The 15,207-nt window shown below is 38.8% G+C and overlaps 1 protein-coding gene across 1 annotated transcript in view; it reads left to right on the top strand.

Annotated features, from left to right (window-relative positions):
* WWC2 (WW and C2 domain containing 2) overlaps window positions 1-15,207 on the top strand; it is a 103,391-nt gene that overhangs the window by 42,809 nt on the left and 45,375 nt on the right. The window contains exons 3-4 of the mRNA XM_072863482.1: window positions 8,916-9,119; window positions 10,118-10,194. Of these exons, the coding sequence (XP_072719583.1) occupies window positions 8,916-9,119; window positions 10,118-10,194 (281 nt within the window). The remainder of the gene's footprint in view (window positions 1-8,915; window positions 9,120-10,117; window positions 10,195-15,207) is intronic.

Below are 15,207 nucleotides of genomic sequence, written 5' to 3'. Positions count from 1 at the left end.
CCTTCCTGAGGTGTGTGAGTTGTTGCTCCCCACCTCATCTTCCTTCCCCCAGCCGCTCAGGTTTTCTGATCTGGATCATTGCATGGGATGTGTGTAGATGGACAGCTGTGGAGGTAATGGGAGCAAGAAAAGGAGACTTCTACTTCTGGCTTGACATGAATAGTCTGAGGGAATCCTGGGCTGGGACAAGTTCTGCCTTGCCTTCAGCACCCTATGTATTCCTAAAGAACTTAGCCCCTTCACTTCCAGTTCTTATTTTCAGGCTCAGGAAAAACCAGGCAAGTGGTTGTTGTCTTCATTGCATTGATCTAGTTAACCTGTGAAACACGTACTCTGCTGTTAGTAATGTTTAGCGGCAAAGGTAACAGAAAGGAACTGAATGACAGTGTTTAAAAGATAAGGATGGGAAGGAGTAGCTACTCCTAGCCCAGCAGTATTTCAGACCATCACATCACTTTCTTTTTGCCACTCTGTACTTTGTATTCAATATGATGATTTTTCTCCCTGCCCTCCACCCTCAGCACTTTCCTTCAAAATGGAGTTGGACATCTGCCTTCTCTGCTTCTGCAGCTCCTCCTTACTTAGTTTTAATTGTCTACTTTGGAAGCATGAATGCACCTTTCCCAGAGACTGCTTTCTACCACTGTTTCATCCACAAAGCAAAAGAAAATTGAGTGAGAGTGACGCTAAAACATCCGGAAGCATAGAGGTAGAGGGATTTGTGTCTGCTTAGCTCAAGAATAGAATTCATTGGAGGTCCCTATTTCCCCACTTGGTTTCCTTCCTTCTTAAAATTTCAAAGCCTAGCTATTTACCGGCACTGTTTGACACTTATAACACAATATTTTAACTACAGTTATTCTATTGTTCTATCAAATTGTTGTAATTTTAAAGGCTTTCATGCCAGTTTACGTCTGTGCAACTGGTTTCTCTAACAGAGGGATTTTTGTGGATATACTGACTCTTCTCTGCTCCAGCCCGGGAATCTACTACATCTGCATCTATGAAAAGTATGCCAGGCGGTATTTTCAGATAAGGAAGAAATCTGAAAATCCCACCATGAGTCTGGAATTACCATTAGCTTGAGGGAGTCGAATGGTGTATCATGATCATAAACAGGCACTGTTTGTTCCTACGACCCATCACCTTCTTCTAAGCAAGTAGTGACATGCAAGCATTTGGGAAACAATTGTGAAGATTCTTTACTGTAGCAAACACACATGGTGAAAACCCAAGTGCAGTATATTTTACCTTGGATCTTATTTATAGGTATCTTATTTATAGGTATCCCCCTGGCTATAGGAAGGGATTAGAGTAATCTGGTGTATACTGGCTACAGAAGGACGGCTCGAGCAATGAAGGCTCTGGATTAAAGATGATTTTAGCTGCTGACTTATGTAAAGATCACAGTTGCATGTTTTTCTTATGTCTTAGTTCTGATAGCTATAGCAGTAGAACATTACCTACTTACGGGATAATGTAGAGCAAAATGCTCAAGAGTTTCTACTGCATTTGACTCCGAGATATATAAGCATATGCTACCTGATATCTAGAGGAAAGTAATGTGCCATAAGGATAATAAGTTCAATATTTCTTCGTAAAAATCTCTGAATAAATATTTCTTGGAAATCTGCTCATGCTTGCACAGTATAGCTGGAAAACATTCTCATTTTATCTCATTACTCAAATTCAAGCACAGAATTATTTTATGGAAAAATGAAGAAGGTGTCTGGAAGAGAGGAGGCATTTTTTGTGTGCGAGTTCTATGGCAGGAAACAAACTGTAGAGACCTCAGTTCAGAGCATACTCTGAATAACCTAATTTTCATTCATGTCTCTCTTTAGAACCCATATTCCATCTTATTATGTGGTAGAATGTGATTTTCTTTGAGTATCCAGCAATGGTTTAGATAATTTTTAAGACACCGTATATGTCATTTTGTTGGGCTGCACAGTCTTACTGAAACTGTTGTCTCTGTAACGTGCTGTTCTTTTTTTATGTACCTATTGAACAAATATATCAGTGAGAAATGATATAATACTTTTTTGTGAATTCTTCCTCAAATTTTTGGGTACAATTTACTTTTCTTGTTGTTTGAGTTTGAATTGTACGTATTTTAAAAAGCGGGGGGAAAAAAAGAATAAGGAAAAAAATGCATTCAGAAAGCCTCTGCTATGTAAACAATAAAGTGCATTCCTTAAGCCAGTCTAGTAACACTTGGTTGTTCTCCCTGAAACTGGTGCTAGTACATTTGTTCCTTTGCTATTCCTTAAGACTTGCATCTCAGTTGCCTGCAATATTTGTTATGCCAGTTGAAGTACAATGAAGGTAGTATTTGCACTCCTTTTTTTTCTAAGTGTATTTTTGTCTGATTGCAGGCAAAAGTACTGGAGATTTGAAAGCCAGTTTGTTTATCAAGAAACCTGGGATATATTTGTAGAATAAACATATCCATAGTGATTACGTAATGTTGATAAAATTGCTTTCACCACCCACTACTAAGCTAACTTATGTTATCCTGTGATGGCTGATATCGGACACCATTTTTCGTCTTCTGATGTTATATGTCAAAGAGTTGTTGATGATTTTGTTTGTGCTATCTTGAGGCATTTTTGTGCGACATACCATTGAAATCTTGATTCTCCTTCACTGCGGCTGGCCCCCGTTTGGCTTGTCTGCAGCCCTTTTCCAGGGGCTTGCCCTCCACATGCGGTAGGCTGCTTCCCAGGTATCCCCTCCTTCTCAAACCACCTCTGTGGAGTAGGATGTAATCCTACCACAGCAAAGGCATTGGGGACTGTTCAAAAACGAATCTGGATTTAGCTTGCACACTTTCTTCAGCCATTAGAGTTCAGGAGAAGCACCAGTGATGAGGGATCCTGAATGTAGTCAGCTGTTGGGTTTGGGGTTTTGAGGCCTGTGTTAATCTCCTGAAGGTGGGGTTCTGTTTGGTTGGAGGTAGTAGTCCTGCAAGTATTATGCAAGATAACCAGAGATGTCTGGTGTAATGGAGTTATCTTTTCATCACTTACTATACCAGGCAGAGAAATTGACACCCTGACACAGAGTATTTAGCCGAGTTGTGACACGGTGCAGCCCAGAGCACAGCCGGCAGCATGCGGCACACTTCTGCATCAGTCAGAACCACCCTCTTTTCAGGGCTCAGCCACTGCGGTTTTGCCACCTCTTGTCTTGCATTGTAATCCTAGTTTCCAGGTCTGGAAACTTTCCTGTAAGCTGGTACATGAGGGAGAAGGTGTATGGTATTGATGAGTAGATCCATCCTTAAGATTCTAATGGATGAGTAGATCTATGAGTAGGCTTGCTGCTGCCAAAAAAAGGATGTCTAGTTCCTTCCCCAGCTGGGTGGTTCTTCCTCCTTTATACTGGCTCATTGGACCTTTGGTAACATGGCACAACTCACCTGGCCTGCCAGAACATGATTTATCTGCTTTCATATTATCTTTTGGAGCCAGTGAGTGGGTGGGTTTAGTGCATCAAATAGGTTTTGTGCTCACTTGAGTGAGCACCAGAGACTGTGCAGAAAAGAATGTGTGTGTGAATGTATAATGTTGGGGAGCGTGGGTTGAAGTGATATGGTGGAAACCATCACTGCTGAAAAGGAGGGCTGTTACCGCAGCTCCAGCTGTGGCACGCAACTCTCCCCTGCTCCCCTCCCTACAGATCTTAGGTCTCTGGTGCTTGTTTCTAGCCAGGTCAACTATTTTCCCTTGGAATAGCCTCTCTTCTGAGATGGTGATTCTGCTGCATTTACAAACTGGAATAATACGAGCATGTGTTTAAACAGATGAGGGTTCTCTCTTCAGGATGAAAAGTATAATGCCATGATTTTTTCTCGTCTTGCTATGTATGTGTCCTTCTCAAGTAGAATCTAGCATCTCCAGATTTTTTTTAGCAGGACGCCTTGAGAATACTTACTCTCTAACTGTGTTGCCTAAATGCAATGTGTCTGACTGAAGACAAGCTTACATGCGGGTCGTTCTAGAGCCAATCAACGTTATTATTTTGTTTGGCAAGGGGAGATGTTGGAAAACTATTGCTTCCACATATTGTTAATCCTGTAGTAAAATGTCCAATTCTCTCATGTCTAGCAGTAGGGCGTCAGGGAGCTGTTCCCTTCCCTGTGGGATTTTCTAGTGGGATTTTAATTTCATGTATTTTAGGGAAATACGATCTACTGCTGATAAGGTAATAGTTTCCTTCTGTTCAAGTAGACTGTAAAAATTTGGCACAGCTTCTAGATAGCAGACAGGAACATAACATATGAAAATATCTCATTTAAAAAAAAATTGCATGCCTGACTATCGCCTGTATCCTATGTATAATGTGTCTCTTATGTATAATTACACAGAGCATGCATAACATTGCTGCCCTTGAAACAAGTTCTAGCCAAAAGAATAAACACAACTTTCAAGGCATAAAGTCAGTCCTGGCATTTTGGTTTTGAATTACTGTTTGGGCCAAATTCTTTGCTGAGTTTAAGTGCATCAAACCTGGCTGGCAGTGAGCCAGAATAGTGCATTTCATGAATAGCAGTATGATTAAAGCCAGCACAGCTTGCTCTTCTGCGTTACAGGCTGTGATCATTTCGGTGCACAGGAACGTCCTTGGGTGGAGGGTGCCATCCTGCCGCTTGTGCAGTTCCGCTGTGTGAGACCTCAAGTGTTTTCTGTCTCACAGAATTTCCCCCCAGCGTGAGTAGTCACTCAGATCTTTAAAAATAGGAGGAAATAAATTGCTTGTTTATAATTTTTTATGAATTTATTAGCTATGCACTTGCAGTAATTTGTTTAAAGTTAAATTAGTTGGTTTTAAATCAAGAACTCTTAATAGAATTGAGTAATTTTGATTTGCAAGTGGCTTTGCCAAATGACGCTAAAACCAAGTCAAATTAGGAGTGTGTAACCTGAATATTAGGTGTGCCACTGCCCTCCTCATTCTGTTACTATGGATCATTATTTTGCATTGTGATTGGACAGAGGAAATTGATATATAAAGATTTTTTTAAATCTAAGCAGTGCTCTTGATAGAGCCTGATGTACAACTCTTAGTTGTTTAAAGCTCTGTTTTAAGGAGATTCCTTTAGTTCATATCTAAGTTTATGCCACAGAAAATGATAGTCAGTATATCTTCTTCATTTTCTCTACAAGAAGCAGCTGAACTCTTGAATTTAACTATCTGGTGATGCAGAAAGTGTTGGAGAGGTCATGCTCAGGGGGATGGTTTGTTTGTTCTCCACTGCTGGTGATTGAAGTCCAGTTAGCGTTTTCTCGAATAGATACAACCCTACAGCTCTGTCTAGTGTTCATAACCAGTGCTTACTCCTCACCTGACCAGGAGAAATAACATCTCCCCATCAGTCTAGCTAGCAATGTGTTTGTTGCATGATTCGTATCTGCTGCAGACAAGGTCATAAGACATCCTGTTGCAGTCACCAGTGGAAACATTTATCTGCCCTAAAAAAGGAATGAGATCTCCCAAGTTTGTTTTACATCAGCTGTTGAATGAGGCTAGGAAAATGTTTGGATGTTCTTTGTGGTTTCAATCTCACTCTTTGATTTAAGCATGAAGGGCTTCACATCTCATTTTGAAATGTTCGGCAAGCTCTTCCTGCAATGACATGCATGTAACTGTCCCAATAATATTCTTGTGTATACAAGTTTGACCTTAACAGCAGGTGCTTAAAACATTCTTGTCCTAGGGAAAAAATCCTTATCTTTGTGAGTCTTTACTCTGAGAAGTATAAATATTTGTTTTTGAAAGGAGAACTCTGTTTTTTAAAAAGTTTTATTGGCTCTTGGAAGGTACATGTGCTCAAATGAACATACTTTTCAAAATGCAGCACTACAGTACCAGAAATATTATCCATAGTTCTGTCTTTGTTTTTTTTCTCTGTGGGGTAAACCTACTGATGAAAATTGAGACAACTGAAAATTATAGATGAACAAGCATATGGTGCTGCTACACAGGCACATGTTTTTATATATATATAGATACAGATATATATATATATATATATATATATGAAAAACTTGCCAAACAAGTGATATGCTTTTTTTGGTTTTCCACTTCATAATATTTAAGAAGACATAGAGTGAAAAATACTCCAGAGCCTTCTCTGCTTGGTGAAAGTTGAGTAGTGATTCTGGGGTAGTCATTCCAGTACTGCTTTGCTTTTTCCAGGATTATGTATTTTCCCAGCTGAGCATTCGTTTCAGAATAAAATACATGCAGATAGAATTGGTTGAGAATAGTTTGGCCAGTCAACGTACCTACACAGGCAAATACCCAAACCTCAGTATGCTGAAGTTAGCGTGCAATTTTTAAAATGCAGGGTTACCTTTAACTCATTTATGACTGTCAGTATAAAAGACGTTAGCTCATACAATCAAAGTATTGTTTTGCACATGCAGCTTGGAGAGGCAAAATGAAAATGTTTGATTGTATTTGTGAGCAATACAATATTCTGCTGTTGATCAGCTTTGTCCTTCTCTTGCAGTCACAAGGACAGGGCATCTGTAGGCCACGTTTTAGGACTCTGCAGGCTACATTTGGTCTTTGGGCTGCATGTTGAGCAATCCTCACTTAAAACCTACAAGGCAATTACCTACAACATGCTCGAAGATGAGACCTTCCAATCTTGTAAGATTATTTGGTGGCTGCTGGTTGTGCTCTTAAAACACAATCGCATCATTACATTCTTCTAAAAAACCAACATAACTGCATTTATCCTATTTGATCGTTGACCCATGAGAATCCTGCTTTATGCTCTTCATCCTGCTTCACAAAAAAGGACAGCTCTGGAAACCAGCACTTCTTATCTTGTGTAAATAACTGTGAATGTGGAGGTGTGTTAAAGCACAACAGCAATAAGTGGCCACAGATAGGGACATGTGTTGACCGTTTAGGATAGAAAAGGTATCGATTTGCTTCTTTGTGTGCCTGATATCTTTGTGGAAAAGAGCAGGTGGCTATAAACATGGATATATGTGTGTGTCCGTAGCTATAGTTAGTTTTTTGGAGAGAGTGTTCCTGTTGGGGTTATTGGAAAACCAACTGTGTATAAAGCTTCTCTGCTTTAATCTTTTATGTACCACACTTGGGTTTACGTGATTTATACTCTATGCGTCCATTGTGTACATCTAAGAAATACCTCTCCCAAGTAGAAATACAAAAGCTCGTCATGTTTGTAAATGGTGGAGGGGGACACCAGCGGGGGGGGGGGGGGGGGTGTATATGTGTGTGTATTTGTTTTTAAAAGCATCAGTAGTTATGTAGACATTGTCAGTTTAGGATTCTACAGGGTTAGTTTTATGGGCTGCTTCTTTTTATTTGCACATCTTTTTGTTTATATGATATTAACACCAAAAAAGGCTTTTGAAAAACTGGTAGTTAGTCAGTATGGGAAATTGTTATTAACCAGAAACTGTCCTTATCAGCTTTTGCTGTTACAAGATCTGTTTTCATATATGGAGTTGAAAGAGTGCCTTCTCCCCAAGAATGCACTTCAGCTACAGTTTAGAGCAATCAGGTTGGTTCTGCTGCAGTTCTTTTTTCTCCAGCCACATGTTCCTGTCCCCCGCTGTCGTTCCCCCCCACAGTAAAGCAATTCAGAGAACTAAAGTGGCACAAATCTAACCCAGAGAAAATAAACTTTTCCTCCTTCTTTTTGCAGAAAAATTCTGAAGTAAATACTTTGCACTTAAATACTTTGGTTCTGAATGTTACTTTTTATCTCTGTAGATCTATGTAGATTTATAGTATGTAACTTACAAAGAAAATTAAGTGTGGTGCACGTCTGCATTTAGATTTCAAACTTTTCATGGCTATGTCTTATGAGAATATTTTTGTACTTAATACAGCTTTAAAGGAAGACTATTCATTGTGCAGCTTCAAAAAGTGCTGAACTGAGTCAGGAAATATTAATTATAAGATTGAATATTCAGCCTTAACTCTTCTTCTTTGTTTACATTAAAAACAAAAAATCTTAAAACCTACAATTAGATTGATCTCATCAAATACTTTCTTAATGTATACCATTGTGTTATGTCTAATCCTCTTCTCTACACATTCTATGCAAGTCTGTCTTCTGTGTGGCTGCTGGAGGTAAAATGGTTGACTTGAAACCCTTTGAGAATTAAAGGGCCTGTTCCAGCCTACTCATTTATATTACCTGGGTAGTCAGTGGAAAGAAGTAGACACCTCAAAAAGGCAGTTCGGTCCCATGTATCTTGGGCACCTGTCTTCGATGAAGTGCCCTCTGTCTACTGACCATAAAAGAAAGTTGTATCTTGGATCAGATGCCTAGCAGGGATGGGGATAGAGTTAGGTGAGATGATCCTGGAGGGTTAATGTTATGTTAGTTCAGTTACAGGGGAAAAGATAAAACTGTTTAGTAGAGGAAAAGGAGAGAGGTAACCACTATAAAACATGAATAACACATGGCTGTAAAAATTAATGAAGTGGGGAGGAGGGGGGTTGAAAAAATATAGTAGCTAAGATTACTTTTCATTTTTGTTCAGAAATGCATTCAATTTTAAGATGTCATTGAAAGACTTTATTGATCCAATTATTTCCAAATACTCTGAGGCAAAAAATAGAGGTTTTTTTCTTGAGTTTTAGGATGTTATTAATTCAAGGTTGAAGATATGGGAATGATCTACATAAGCATTTACCTGTTGTATCCTAATTCCTAATTTTGCAACTGATCCCTTAAATACTGTTTCTTACACATGCTATTGTGGCAAAGAAATAAAATTGAGCATCTGCTTAGTAACCAAAGACAAGCTATGGTTTATACTTCTATAACCGTGCATTACAGGCAAAGAAACAATTTAGTTGTCAACGGATTTCAGCAAAGGTCTCTTTAAATCCTTTCTTTTTCTCTTGTAAAGAAACAACACAAATAGAAGATCCCAGGAAACAATGGAGGCAAGAACAAGAGAGAATGTTAAAAGATTATCTTATGGTAGCCCAGGATGCTCTCAGTACTCAGAAAGAACTGTACCAGGTGAAAGAACAGAGGCTAGCACTTGCACTGGATGAGTATGTACGGTTGAATGATGCCTACAAAGAAAAATCAAGCTCTCGTACAAGCTGTAAGTACAGTAGAGAATACAATGTAACTTCTTTGATCTGTGCCTTGCAGGGGATTCTGTTTCTCTTTAGGATGACTTTTCAAGGTTTGCTATGAACACCTTGTACTCTGGCTTTTTTAGAGATAGCATCCCTACTTTTTTATTATTATTTTATTTAATATAAAGATATTCTGCTGGAGAGAACCCTCTTCTCTCTGATACAATTGAACTCCTTTGAGCCGTGGATTAGAGCAGTTGGCTCTGAAATCTATTTTGTCATGCAGTTTGTCAGAACAAAATTCTGCCAAATCTAGGTTCAAAGTAAATAGGATCTCTTGCACTTCATGGCTGCATACTGAAATGACCCTGCTGTTGACAGGTGTCTGCAATAGGCCAAGAAGGGAATTTGTTGCTGCTTTATAAGAATAGCGCACAATAATTTTGTAGCCTGTGTGCTCTGATCAGGGGTGAAGTAGATACACGTGTTACAACGTTGGGCAAGGAATTGGCATGCAGTAAGGTGCTGTCAGAGGCCTGTCGTTGGGCTCACATCTCTCTTAGAAGTAGATAGTGTGATAAAAGTAACATGTACATCTGCAGAAGAACTGAGTGGCAGACCTCTGAGGCTTCTGAATAAATCTTCTTCTGCTTTCCAGAAATCTCCTTAGAAATTACAGCTTCCAGGAAGAGGTGATCACAAGATGGCTCAGCTGGAAGAATGGGAACAGAGAGCAAGGGATAGAAAGCCAGGGAGAATGAGGTGCTACTTTAGGATCCTGGGATAGGCAAAGGAGGAGAGATACCAAACAGTGGTGGGAGAAAAAAGGGGAAAATTTTGATTATTCATTAATTATTGCCATCCTGCAATGCTGACTGCTCTATAAAAGAATATATATTTTTAAAAGTATTACATGTTTTTCTGCACTTTGTAGTTTTAGATCAACGTGGATTCATTGAGGAAGGGACTAATTAATGATTTTAAAGTACTTAAGTATTTGTCCTTTGTCTTTTTAAAAAAGTGTTCTCAGGCTCCTCATCAAGCACAAAGTATGATCCTGACATTCTGAAGGCTGAAATCTCTACTACAAGATTAAGGGTGAGAGTGCTTAACTCATATTCATTTGTATTCTGTGTGTGAAGTTTATGACTATAGAATAAACAAAGCTTGAACTAGCAGACGTATCTTGTACCCTGGTACTGTAACCTCCTAATATTCTCATTAAATACCTGTCCTGGTTTCGGCTGGGATAGAGTTAATTTTCTTCCTAGTAGCTGGTATAATGCTGTGTTTTGGGTTTAGCATGAGAATAATGTTGATAACACACTGATGTTTTAGTTGTTGCTAAGTAATGCTTACACTAGTCAAGGACTTTTCAGCTTCCCATGCTCTGCCGGGCCCACAAGAAGCTGGGAGGGGGCACAGCCAAACTGGCCAAAGGGCTATTCCATACCATATGACGTCATGCTCAGTATAGAAACTGGGAGGAGTTGGTTGGGGGGCAGTGACTGCTGCTCGGGCGTGGGCTGGGTATCAGTCAGCAATGGTGGTGAGCAATTACATTGTGCATCACTTGTTTTGTACAATCTATTTTTTTTTCGTTGTCCTTTGCTGTCCTATTAAACTGTCTTTATCTCAACCCATGGGTTTTGCTTTTTTTTTTCCAATTCTTTCCCCCATCCCACTGGGGCAGGACGGGGAGGATGAGTGAGCAGCTGTGTGGTGCTTAGTTGCCGACTGGGTTTAAACCATGATAATACCATCCAGAGGTTTTTGATGAATTTTTAAAGCTGTCTCTGTTACTTTCAGAAAACACATTTTGGGGAATCTTGGACAGATATTCTAATTAGGTGTGGGTTTAAATAAATCTGATAACTATTTTCACTTGTATGCTTTTGTTTTTACAAGGAACAGTAAAAATGTTTAGGTGAAAACAGAAAAGTAGTAGGCCAAGGTGAGCTGCAGCTAGATGACTGTTTTTACACAATCTTTCTTCTGTGAGAAACGCACCATTAGCTACATGAACTGCCTCACGAATTTCTGTTGGTTTAAAAAACACTTTTCAATTATGGTGTGAAACTTTGCTCTCTTGTCAAAATGGAACAGTTCAGATCAAGAATGAAAGTTTGTGTTCGCATTTTGAAATTGCTGATGAACAAAAATCCATTATTTGGTCAACTGTTCAGTATGGTCACTAACAGACTCCATATAAAGAACTTTAATTCACAGGTTAGTCTCTAGTGAATTTATCTTGAGTAAGGAGGAAATGGTGTGGAAGACATTTAAAATCTATATAGGGAGTTCATTTATTTAAGCTGTGGCATATAATGCTCGATGGATAGCCTAGGCTTTCTGTAGTTAGTAATGAAAAAAATTAGATCAAACCATGCAGGTTAAAAAGACAGCACCTCACAGCATAGTCCTTCGATGAGGGCTGGAATGCAGACTCTGCGGGAGCAAAAGCTGTTAGGAGGCGACAGCAGTTACTCAGCTCTTCCATTGCCCCCTCCTGGTTTCTGCACAGAGCAGCACTCATAGAAGCCTCCAAGAGTAACATCCTCCTTCACCTGGAGTAAGAGTTATGATTAGGAGTCTAAACAATTAATGTTTAAAAGGAACTGTGGAATAGCTCATTAAAATTTTAAAACCCAGTATAAATCAGGGATGGAATACACTGTAAATCTGGCATCCGGATGTTGCCCTCTTGACTGCTTGTACACCTATTCATCCTTACTGATCTCAATTTGTAGTCCCTTCTCCTTTGAGGAGAAAGGAAGGTGGTTAATGAGAGAATTTATTTCAGCATTGGAGAGGTGGGAGAAAAAAATTTGTAAATTTAGTAGGGAGAATCAACAGCAGTAAGGACTCTGTCAGGAACAAGAATGAAAGACAAGGCGAGAGCTTCTTTCTTAAATGAGTGGAGCCGTAACAGATGTTCCCTTTGGCCAGGGGATCACTAGTATATTTGGGAAATTAACAGTGTTGTTGAAGAACAAAACACATGACCAAGTTTAAATATAGTCACCTACAAGTCAAAGAGGGGAAAATTCAGATGTGGTCCTGTGCTCAATTTTTCCCGTTACTTAGCTCTATTCACCTCCCAGCTCAAGATGCAGAAACACTGAATCACCTCTTGGCTTGCATATCTACAATTTGTCTGTTCACTGAGGAGAGAGGCAGATGTGTTAATCACAGTAATTCATTTTTTGGAGATGCTTTCCTCTCTTTGTTGTTTCTTGGAGTCAAGGAGCCTAATATCCTGCTGGTTCCCAACACCTGATTTATTGGCATTGCAAAGTCCAAGTTGCATATGTGCCTAAAATAGGTGACCTGAATCTTGTCTGCAGAGTTTAGAAGGGTGCAAGTCCAAGAATATCTGTATCAGCATAAAGTGTGTTGTCATCCAAAGCCACTGGATATGAAAATCATTGAGATAAGAAAAAGTGGAGCCCTGTGATGCTAGGGCTGGAAAGTGGTTTTCATGGAAGATGGCAAGAGAGGTATGACTATTATCATAGTTTACCCTTATTTGAATGTTTGAAGATGCTTTGCTAATATGCCAGCTTTTGGCATTTTACAGTATATGCATGCGTGGACTTAATGGGAAATGAAGTTAGTCATTAGTAAGCTGCTAGCCAGCTAGTTAGAATTTGCACATTGTTTAGTGAACTATTAGGTCAGATGTACTAAACCTGTTTCTCTCTCACACTGGCTGAGGCTTACTGGTATCATCAGGTTAATGGTGGCTGGAGGGGGAAACTCAGCATTTGAGGAAGTTCTGAATTGGCTTTTGGCCTTTTCCTTGTTAGCTGTGCTTAATACATGCATGTGGAGCCTTTTGGATCCATGAATTGCCTATTGCGCAATGGGTCTTGGAGAAAATACAACAGAAACCAGACAGCTGTTAAATGAAATGAGCATAAGAAAGACCTTTCTCACGAGATTAAAATTGAAGGATCTGATCCTGCAATGGACTTTGAGTGGGGCCATTTGGGGTCTTAACTAGTAATCGGTAAGATAAATCAAACAGCACAAAGTATATGTGATCACAGTATGTTTTATGTATATGCAGCGAGTAGGGCATGCACCTTTATAAAATAACAAGAGGGGTTTTTTGTCATTGTTGTTCCATTAGTACTTGAGCGCTGGGAATAGAAGGGGGGTAGCACAGGAGCCTGCTTGAAGATGCAGTTAGAAGGAGGAAGAGAGAGGCCTGTCAGGTGACTTAAGATGATGTGCAGAAGCAGTAGGAAGGTCGTGAAGGATAAAGCAAGTGGAGTTGTGAAAAAGCAGGAATTATATTAAAGTTTTGAAGGAGAAGACAAGGAGCACAAAAACAGTTTAATGCAAGTAAGATGCAGTAAACACAGAGTCTATCTTATGATGTAGGTCACGTCCTTCTAGGATAATGTGCCTAACTCACATTTCTTAATAATGAAATGATGACGAATTACAGCAGAGGACATTCAGAAGATGATCTTGAGGAAAAATATAAGGGTTTCTGAGAGATCCAGTCCTCTAAGTTGAAATCAAGTGTGCCTTCTGCTATTACTATAAATTCACATTTCTGATTTAAAAAAAAAAGTTTAGCCATTCTCTGTTTCTCAGAAAAGTTGGAACTTCTTTCATATTTTACACATTACTTTACTTGGAGCATAGAGGTGATATCTGTTCATTTTCTGTAACCTTGATCAGAACACTTGAGAGATTATTCTTGAGGCTTTCGTGCTATTCAGGGAAGAAATAGTTAAGGAGCACTGAATGTGTACTTAGAGACATTGCCTATTTATCATGCTAACTATTCATTATGGTCAAAATAAAAACAGTTTTCTGTCAAGTAAAGCAACTAGTGATGATAGTTTCCAAAAGCCTGAACCTAACTCGTCATCTAGAGAACAGATTTTGCTCTGGAGTAAAATGCTCTGAAAGCATTTTACTTCTGTCACAGAAAACTCATTAGCCAGAAGCTACAAACTTCAACGCTTAAGTATCATTCACAAACCCATATGAAGAACCCTGCAAATCACTGGTTATTTTAGACATGCAAAGCATTTTAAGTCTTGTGGAAAGCTACAGCAGCTGCTGATGCTCAGTACTTTTAGTCACCTGCCATGTTGGGAATCTCACTTTTTTTAATTTGAAGAATAGCACCAAGTAGGAAGTCTACGGGGATTTGGATACAAAAAGTCTTGGAGATATATTTTGAAATTAATTTCAGTTAAAGTGGTCAAAATTCTTCATTTTAATATAATCCATTTTTCAAAAGAGTTGAATATCTGAGGACCTATATGAAAACAAGCAAGAATTTCACAGTGGTAGGTGAGAGCAGGGGACTTCCACCAGGTTTTCCTTTTTTCACCTTACTGATTGGAAAGTTAAAAAGCCTAACAATATCTGGCTAGTATGTAGAGTGCAAACAAGCCATGTATGGATGTATACATACTAAAATTTAGGACTCCACATTTCAAGGAGGCATTTCTGTCTCTATGTATGCTGAGGATTAATTTTAATTTGTGTTAAAGTACACTCCTTTATAGGTGGTCCAGAAACTTTGTTTTAGTATGTTTGGGAAGTATGACATAAAAAATTAAATGGATTATTTTTCTATTTAATCTTGATTCATAAATATTTTGTAGTGTACTCATATCTGCTAACATCTGAAATAGCAATATTAAGATTAAAAAGCAATTGAGCATGCAAATTAGGGAAAGTAGGGAATATTTTGCCAAAGACGTTTCTATTAAATAGACACATATATTTGCAATCCAAATGTGTTTAGTGATTGTTGTCTTTGAATTAAATGAATGTGAATTATATATTTAGGGATCCAGTGTCTGTAAACCTTTATAAGAAAGGATGGTTCATAGGAAAAAAAAAAAGGGAGTCCACATTTTGTCTTTTACAGTGCAAATGACTTGAGAGATTCCTGGAATGAAAAAGTGAAAATATAATAAGCCTAAAAATAAACAGGCATGTCCCTGTAGGACAGTTGGAATGCATGCTTAACAAGTGAGAAGTAAATTACTTGTTAAAGTTCTCTCAGGTTTAATAACACAGTGTGGTATCGATACAAATAAGGAATGTGATTTAATGTGCTTGTGTCCCTTTAAT

This window comes from Ciconia boyciana, chromosome 5, assembly GCF_034638445.1.
Source record: "Ciconia boyciana chromosome 5, ASM3463844v1, whole genome shotgun sequence".
NCBI classification, from domain to species: domain Eukaryota; kingdom Metazoa; phylum Chordata; class Aves; order Ciconiiformes; family Ciconiidae; genus Ciconia; species Ciconia boyciana.
This window is presented reverse-complemented; position numbering and strand designations above follow the sequence as displayed.